A 9,360-nucleotide genomic window follows, 5' to 3' on the forward strand; every position below is an offset into this window, starting at 1 on the left:
ATTGTTACGCCCGTCTACAATTGTTCACAATTTCATTCTGGAAACGTTTGTGTTGTGTTCCCTCCAGTGGTAAAATCAGCTACTTTACACACCCGCCGGAGACCCACACGCTCCCCACACACATCAGCGCAGAGATTGTGGCAGAAATGGGGAAGGCGTTTGATTTTGAAGCCCTGGAGCTGGATAATCACGAGTCTCTGTCGAGTAAGTGTGTACGGGAAGAGCTGTCGTACGGTCACGGTGCCCGAATCTTCCATGCTGCAGGATAAAGTGTTACTGAGGGACTATACTGTCGGAGTGACGGACTGACCGTATTCGCAGCCTGATAGGCACTTCTTAGTAGGGAACCTTTGATCTGCCAGTTATGGTTTGGCAGAATTCACTTTACTGAGGAGAATTGACTTGTGGGTCCGTCCCCATTGCATGATCTACAGCGGTTTCTCTCAAACCTGTCGCTGCCTTGCAGTGCATGTTTTCTGGATATCCTCACCAAATTTATCTGATGGTGGTTACACTTATTATACCAGCTATATTTCTGAGAGAAGATCCGGGGGACATGCGTTGTTACTAGGGTGGCCAATCCCGGGATCAGAATCGGCGGGGTCCCGGTATTTAGGCCTAAAATTGGCCGGGATTAAAATTGGCTGGGAATTTCGGGATTAGAAAGCTCCTTGATTTTTCAGTCTTGGGCAGCGTTGAGTGTCCTCAGGAGGCTCAGACGCTGCCCGGCTCTCCCTTCACATGACCTGAAGTCAGAGGTCACGCTGCGCAGCCAGCCTCCCATCACTCGCCGCCGAACCCAGAGGAAGTGTGCGCAGCCAGCCGCCTGTCACCCGCCGCCCCCGGAGGAAGTGACCCGCCCTCCTACACGTGCGGTATGGTGAGTTATGTGTGCTTTCAGCCACACAAAACACAACCTTATCCTGGGAATCCCGGAATTGACCATTTTTCAATCCCGATACCCAGGATTGAAAAAATGGCCCGGGATTGGCCACCCTAGTTGTTATTGAGGCTTAAGGACAGGTTTGAGAAAGGCTAGACAGTATTCCCAAGGGTGTGGGGATTATTTCCCATCATATACAGGTTTATTCTGGTAATATAGCGGAACTGTGTAGAGTATCTTGTGTAGATTCCATTTAAATAAAACGAGATCACCCTCATCTGAAAGATGCATCGTCGGGTTAGGTGACGGAGAAGGTAAGTCCGTGTATATAGTAATTTGGCCTGAGGGGTAGATGTCCACAGGACTCATGTATTGCTTCTTGCTCTGCTTATTATACTTTTATTTCCACAAAAATGGTGAAATGTATTAGAATATCCTGGGAAAGGTTTTACAGCGATGAACTTATTTGTGTTTTTTATTATGCAGAAATCCAGTCCGCGCCCCAGGGAATAGCTATGCAGGCCTCCGATCTGACGGCAGGGGCAGGAGCGCAGGTGGAGGACGTTGCGTTGGAGGAATCGAGTGACGAATCTGAGGCACCAGCTGATGTAATGGAAGAAGATGTAGATAATGAGGTATATCTAAAGATAACACACTGGGATGAACCTGTTCCTACGCTCTTTCTTATACATTATACAATCGGGTCATTCCTGGTAATGTAGATTTTCTTGTGCAGCGTAGTGAAAAGCTTAATTTAGTCTATTCAGTGCCCTTGCCGATTTTTTTTTTTTTTTTTTTGACTAGTCGAAAAATCCTGCACTGGCGAAAACCATGTAGATCGGTGAAATCGCCGCCGATTTACGCGTGTTTTGTCAAATTTGCTTCCACCTGTTTTTGGGTCCGTTTTCGCCCATGCCGAATCAACAAAAAAAAAGTGAAAAGGTACAGGCGAAAATGGATTTAAAAACGGCCCGCTATTGAATACAGATGGTCGAATTAGTGCAGTTTTTGTCGGCTATCCGAACGGCACTTAATTGAATACCCCCCTATGTGTCTCGTTTTCGTCTGGTTGACTGGCAGCCTTATTTTTGTGCCCTATAACAACCAGTCAGGTGGTACAATTATCATTATAAACTTCTCAGGATCAGCAACTGTTTGGAATGTGAATGACTGCATATTACAAACGTGGATGCAATGTGTTGTGATATTACTTAGGCCCCATCACCTTGCGGAACGGGTATAACTAGATGAGACTCAGCAGTAGTTCCAGAAGCAGAACTAAAATAAAATAAAATAATGTTCTTAGCACCAGAATTTCTCTTGAAACGTAATTTTGGGCAGAATTTCAGTAGTTACATATCGAGGCGGATTGGAATTTTATACTGTACGTGGATAGCGTTTTTTTTTTTTGGGGGGGGGGGGTTCTTTTCTTTTTTTTACTTTCAAGGAAAGTATAACACACTATCTTAAGGTGTGTACACACAGTGAGATTACTCCTTTCGATTTTGCCTATATAGTAAAAATCGCAAGGAAAGTTAGTTGTAATCGCAAGGTGTTAGGCAGATACCAATTCGATCCCAATGCGCACTCCCGAGAGGTCGGTATCGCAAGGTTAGATAGACTGCAGGCAAGTCAGTCTTGACTATCTAGTACAAAGTATAATCAAACTCGAAAATACAGATAGTCAAAATCAGTGTTATCTGGGCTCTGGGGGAGTTCAAGGGAAATCGCAGTCAAAATTGGGCATAGCAAGGATCTCACCGTGTATACACACCTTTATACTTGTGATAAGTGATGGTTACAGATGTTCCCTCGATGATGGGGGTATTGCAGTGCATCTAGACGGAGCAAGTTGTTGGACATAGTTGGAGTATGTTAGTGTAAGTGAACAGAGCAGGTGCACGGGTAATAGAGGCCGGGTTCAGAGAGAGGCTTCTCTCTATATTGCCGGTGAATTATCAGGATATGAGGAGAGACGCGCTCTCCATGCGCTAAAGAATGGATTATTCTGGTTGTATGCCTTACACGTGTTCTCGTACTATTAGCATATTTGCAGCCTAAACCTCCCATCCGTCGCAGCTTAACCCTAACCCTCCCCTTCCCACTGCCTAACCCTAACCTCCCTTCCCCTGCAGCCTAACCCTCCCTCGGCCTAACCCTATTCTCCACTCCCCCGCAGCCTAACCCTCCCATTCCCCGCAGCCTAACCAGAACTCTCCCTCAGCCTAACCCTCCCCCGCAGCCTAACCCTAACCCTCCCTTTCCCCGCAGCCTAACCCTCCCCTTCCCGCTGCCTAACCCTAACCTCCCTTCCCCCGCAGCCTAACCCTCCCTCGGCCTAACCCTATTCTCCACTCCCCCGCAGCCTAACCATAACTCTCCCTCAGCCTAACCCTCCCCCGCAGCCTAACCCTAACCCTCCCTTTCCCCGCAGCCTAACCCTCCCCTTCCCACTGCCTAACCCTAACCCTCCCTCCCACCGCAGCCTAACCCTCCCTCAGCCTAACCCTATTCTCCCCTCCCTCGCTGCCTAACCCTCCCCTTCCCCGCAGCCTAACCATAACCCTCCCTCAGCCTAACCCTCCCCTTCCCCGCAGCCTAACCATAACCCTCCCTCAGCCTAACCCTAACCATCCCCTTCCCCGCAGCCTAACCATAACCCTCCCTCAGCCTAACCCTCCCCTTCCCCACAGCCTAACCATAACCCTCCCTCAGCCTAACCCTAACCATCCCCTTCCCCGCAGCCTAACCATAACCCTCCCTCAGCCTAACCCTAACCCTCCCCTTCCCCGCAGCCTAACCATAACCCTCCCTCAGCCTAACCCTAACTTACCCCTCCCACAGCCTAACCCTAATACTTAACGGCGGAATGTGTTGGGATTCGACAGGATGCCACTGTCGGTATTGTAATCGTCTGCATCCTGACTGTTTGACTGCTGACTCCATCCCATGTGTAGACACACCTTTAGGTTACACTTATGGCAGAGCATACTAATGACTGCATTTAATGGAAGAAGTTAGTTCTGTTTCTTCCATTTGGCCACTATCCAGCGCCCAGTTGCATTCAGAATATGTCCTGTGAGTCTGGGGTAAGTTTTGGATTGTTCTCGAGCAGAGTGTACGATGGGTCAGGAGGGAGTTGGACAGAGGTCACCATTCTAAGCTGGTTACGTATGGGGCATTGCCATACAGTGTATCAGATGCCCTCCCATCCACAGTCCCTCCAGCAGCAATCCGTCAAGTTTGGATAAAATGGTTAAAGTATATCGTAGAGACTTAGGGCCTCATTCAGTAAGGATTGCAAAATTTGCGCAGAGCAATCCGGCCGATTATCGAATGAGTAAAAATAGCAACAGAAAATGCGTACACGTTGTGATCGCAATGCAGCCGTTGTTTGACTGACAGGATGCCGGCATTTCTGGGCGTAAAAACCTCCCATTTGTGGGTGTGCCTGAAAAAACGCAGGCTGCATATTGCGATGCATTCGCAATTTCTGCAATGGCCGTTTTTTTTTTTTTTTTTGTGGGCGGCAGCTATTTGATCGCAGTGACTGCAGACCTTATCATTCTTTCCTGGGGCGCACGGAATAAGATTTAAGAACACTTTGGGGCTGATTAATCAAGGAGTTTTATCATACACAACGAGTTTTAAAACGTGTTGCGTATAATAAATGGGGCTCCAGCCAATCGGCTCTTAACGGTCACGTGTTTGGAAAATGGCAGTTGGGAGCTGATTGGCTGAAGCACCATTTATCATACAAAACAAAACAAGTTTTAAAATCAACCCTCGTATTTAAAAAGTACAAATGTCAATGTGTTTCCAGAGTAACAGACACAATGGGGTATATTTACTAAGGTCCCGATTTTGACCGAGATGCCGTTTTTTCTTCAAAGTGTCATTTCGGTAATTTACTAAGCAAAAATCTCGGCAGTGATGAGGGCATTCATAATATTTTGGAAGTCCTAGGAAAAAATCACGAATCAATACACCATCGGTCAAATACGCCTGCAATTTGGTAGAAATCGGTAATTTACTAAAAAGTGCAAATCACAAACACTGCCGACAATAGCCAAACACTGCCGTGCTGAAATACAATTCGTGAAAAAGTGCTAAAAAAAACAGACCTGCTTTTTTATCCCGTGTTTGGATAGGCATGCAGGGATCCATGAGATCCGTGCATGTTTATCAGTGGGAAGGGGATGGGAAAGTGTGTTTTTTTTCGAAAAAAAATTGCGTGGGGTCCCCCCTCCTAACAAAACCAGCCTCGGGCTCTTTGAGCCGGTCCTGGTGGCAAAAATATGGGGGAAAAAATGATAGAGGTTCCCCCATATTTAAACAACCAGCACCGGGCTCTGCGCCTGGTCCTGGTTCCAAAAATACGGGGGACAAAAAGCGTAGGGGTCCCCCGTATTTCTGAAACCAGCACCGGGCTCCACTAGCCAGATACATAATGCCACAGCCGGGGGACACTTTTATATAGCTCCCTGCGGCCCTGGCATTACATAACCAACTAGTCACCCCTGGCCGGGGTACCCTGGAGGAGTGGGGACCCCTTCAATCAAGGGGTCCCCCCCTCCAGCCACCCAAGGACCAGGGGTGAAGCCCGAGGCTGTCCCCCCCATCCAAGGGCTGCGGATGGGAGGCTGATAGCCGTTGTGTAAAAAAATGAATATTGTTTTTAGTAGCAGTACTACAAGTCCCAGCAAGCCTCCCCCGCAAGCTGGTACTTGGAGAACCACAAGTACCAGCATGCGGAGGAAAACCGGGCCCGCTGGTACCTTTAGTACTACTACTAAAAAAATACCCCAATAAAAACATAAGAGACACACCTTGAAAGTATAACTTTAATACATACATACACACCTCCATATACACATACTTACCTATGTTCACACGAGGGTCGGTCCTCTTCTCCATGTAGAATCCATGGTGTACCTGTGGAAAAAATTATACTCACAAAATCCAGGGTAGAAGCCTCTTCTTCTTGTAATCCATTTGTAATCCTGGTACTTGTCAAAATAAAAAAACGGACACCCGACCTCGCACTGAAAGGGGCCCCATGTTTTCACATGGGACCCCTTTCCCCGAATGCCAGAAACCCCCTCTGACTTATGTCTAAGAGGGTTCCTTCAGCCAATCAGGGAGCGCCACATTGTGGCACCCTCCTGATTGGCTGTGTGCTCCTGTACTGTATGACAGGCGGCACACGGCAGTGTTACAATGTAGCGCCTATGCGCTCCATTGTAACCAATGGTGGGAACTCTGTGGTCAGTGGTGAGGTTACTTTCGGTCAACCGCTGACCACAAAGTTCCCACCATTGGTTACAATGGAGCGCATAGGCGCTACATTGTAACACTGCCGTGTGCCGCCTGTCATACAGTACAGGAGCACACAGCCAATCAGGAGGGTGCCACAATGTGGCGCTCCCTGATTGGCTGAAGGAACCCTCTTAGACATAAGTCAGAGGGGGTTTCTGGCATTCGGGGAAAGGGGTCCCATGTGAAAACATGGGGCCCCTTTCAGTGCGAGGTCGGGTGTCCGTTTTTTTATTTTGACAAGTACCAGGATTACAAATGGATTACAAGAAGAAGAGGCTTCTACCCTGGATTTTGTGAGTATAATTTTTTCCACAGGTACACCATGGATTCTACATGGAGAAGAGGACCGACCCTCGTGTGAACATAGGTAAGTATGTGTATATGGAGGTGTGTATGTATGTATTAAAGTTATACTTTCAAGGTGCGTGTCTTATGTTTTTATTGGGGTATTTTTTTAGTAGTAGTACTACAGGTACCAGCGGGCCCGGTTTTTCTCCGCATGCTGGTACTTGTGGTTCTCCAAGTACCAGCTTGCGGGGGAGGCTTGCTGGGACTTGTAGTACTGCTACTAAAAACAATATTCATTTTTTTACACAACGGCTATCAGCCTCCCATCCGCAGCCCTTGGATGGGGGGGACAGCCTCGGGCTTCACCCCTGGTCCTTTGGTGGCTGGAGGGGGGGGACCCCTTAATTGAAGGGTTCCCCACTCCTCCAGGGTACCCCGGCCAGGGATGACTAGTTGGTTATGTAATGCCAGGGCCGCAGGGAGCTATATAAAAGTGTCCCCCGGCTGTGGCATTATGTATCTGGCTAGTGGAGCCCGGTGCTGGTTTCAGAAATACGGGGGACCCCTACGCTTTTTGTCCCCCGTATTTTTGGAACCAGGACCAGGTGCAGAGCCCGGTGCTGGTTGTTTAAATATGGGGGAACCTCTATCATTTTCCCCCCCCATATTTTTGCAACCAGGACCGGCTCAAAGAGCCCGAGGCTGGTTTGGCTTAGGAGGGGGGACCCCACGCAATTTTTAATTTAACACTGTTTTTTTTTTAAATAAAGGTGCACAATGAAGCCCAGCACGGATCTCTCAGATCCGGCCGAGATTCATTGTATTAAAGTCGGCAGTGTTTTACAAGTCACTCACGTAAAACACTGCCAAAAAACCCGAATGACATCGACATCGGTAAAACCGAAAATGCAGAATACGGCAGCTTAGTAAATTAGTCGTACTAAATTCAAAAAGTTGCATATTTACACTTTCGATGTCATTCGTGATTGAACTTTGACCTCAAACGGGAAAATACGATTTTTAGTAAATATACCCCAATGTATCTTCCATTTGGCATTTTACATGTTGCGCTGCTGTTTTCATTGACCAGTCATGGCAATGGGGGTCATTCCGAGTTGATTGCTAGCTGCCGTTGTTTGCTGCGTCGCGATCAGTGAAAAAAAATGGCTAATCTGCGCATGCGTATGTACCGCAATGCGCGCGCGACGTAAGGGTATGAAGTCCATTGTGGTTTTGCACTGGTTCTAGTGGCGATTCCAATTGCACAGCCGAACGCAAGGAGATTGACAGGAAGAGGGCGTTTCTGGGTGTCATCTGACCGTTTTCTGGGAGTGTTTGGAATAACGCAGGCGTGGCCGGGTGTTTGCTGGGCGGGTATCTGACGTCATTACCGTGTCACTCATCGCAGCAATCATCGCACAGAATAAGTAACTACAGGGCTGGTCTTGTTCTGCACAAAATGTGTTGGTGTTCGCACTCCTGCAAAGCGAAAATACACTCCCCCAGGGGCGGCGACTATGCGTTTGCACGGCTGCTAAAAACTGTTAGCGAGCGATCAACTCGGAATGACCCCCAATATACGAATGTTTGTCTGCTTCTCTTTTGCTGCCACAGTTTGGACCTATGACCGTTGAAATTAAAGCAGCCAAAAGCAAAGGCCCGACCGACATGGAACGGATAGTCCCCAAAGCTCCCAGTCTGAAAGATATCCAAGCGGTGGATCCTCTGCAACAAGGGCAGGCCCTGCGCGCAGCCGGCAAGAGGCGGAAGAAGCTGCAGAAGAGAGCGAGTGAGTACTAATTATGGGATGGCAACGTTACCATGTCCATGTATTAACTGTCCGTTACAGAAGCCTACTAGGAAATGTAGCGGATATATTTACTATCGGTCTTCATACATTCACACTGTCGTCTCTTCTTCCAGATAAAATAGCCACTAAGTTATCGGACACACTGATACAAGCCATGGACTTCAGGCTGGGCGACGACTGAACATAAAGATTGGACGCAAACTTCCGCCAGCTGAATGTAATGATTCTGCCACCACCATGAAACCTGTCTTGTATAGCTGAATAAGGACTGTATTGTGGCAGAATGGTAGCACGTTGTCAGCATCGCTCTGCTCTGACCGTTACCATTACAGGGACAGTATAATAACGTGACTTGCTGTGAAGCCATGATGGACCCTGAAAATTAAAACAACATTCTCACACAACTGAGTGGTGCTTTGTTTTTTTGGCGATGGGCAATCAGTGCTTTGCGTAATTACACCCAGAATATGGATTTTTGTACGTACATTAAATCCCATTAGGGGACAATGGAAACGCCATGGGTATAGAGTGCAGGGTAGCCAGGGCACTTTAAATGTACCACCGAAAAGCTCGCCTTACTCCCCTCTATACCCAGTGCTGCCTGGGGCTCTCAGTTATGCAAGACAAAGCCAAAGCTCCAAAGCAGTGGTCATTCTAGCACCCTGCACCTTTCAAATCCTGTGCAGTTCCTCTTCCTGCCTGGGGTGTCACTCTCTGCTGTGGTGCTTCTCAGCACACTCGGATCTGTTACTCAGTGCTGTGATACAGACCTGTGTGTGCTGAGAAGCACCAGAGCAGAGAGCGACACCTCAGGCAGGAAAGAGGTACTGCACAGGATTTGAAAGGTGCAGGGTGCTAGATTGGTGAAACGTGCGTTAGATTGGTGAAAAGGCCTGTCTGCATAACAGCCAATTGTGGCATGGCACCACACTGTCACCTTGTGTTACGCACATTGGGGCAGCCATGTTGGAAACTAAACCGACGAGCAAAACAACACAGTTACTGAATTCACACTTGTATGAATATTGGGTTCTGACTACAAACTCCCTGACTCCACTCT

The 9,360-nt window shown here is 47.9% G+C and overlaps 1 protein-coding gene across 1 annotated transcript in view; it reads left to right on the forward strand.

Moving 5' to 3' along the window:
• Positions 1 to 8,704, forward strand: part of GNL3L (G protein nucleolar 3 like) — a 37,636-nt gene extending 28,932 nt beyond the window's left edge. Inside the window, exons 12-15 of the mRNA XM_063936043.1 lie at positions 68 to 204; positions 1,370 to 1,518; positions 8,105 to 8,279; positions 8,414 to 8,704. Of these exons, the coding sequence (XP_063792113.1) occupies positions 68 to 204; positions 1,370 to 1,518; positions 8,105 to 8,279; positions 8,414 to 8,481 (529 nt within the window). The 3' untranslated portion in view covers positions 8,482 to 8,704. The remainder of the gene's footprint in view (positions 1 to 67; positions 205 to 1,369; positions 1,519 to 8,104; positions 8,280 to 8,413) is intronic.
• Positions 8,705 to 9,360: the final 656 nt, after the last annotated feature.

The sequence above is a fragment of the Pseudophryne corroboree genome, chromosome 8 (genome assembly GCF_028390025.1).
Source record: "Pseudophryne corroboree isolate aPseCor3 chromosome 8, aPseCor3.hap2, whole genome shotgun sequence".
NCBI classification, from domain to species: Eukaryota; Metazoa; Chordata; class Amphibia; order Anura; family Myobatrachidae; genus Pseudophryne; species Pseudophryne corroboree.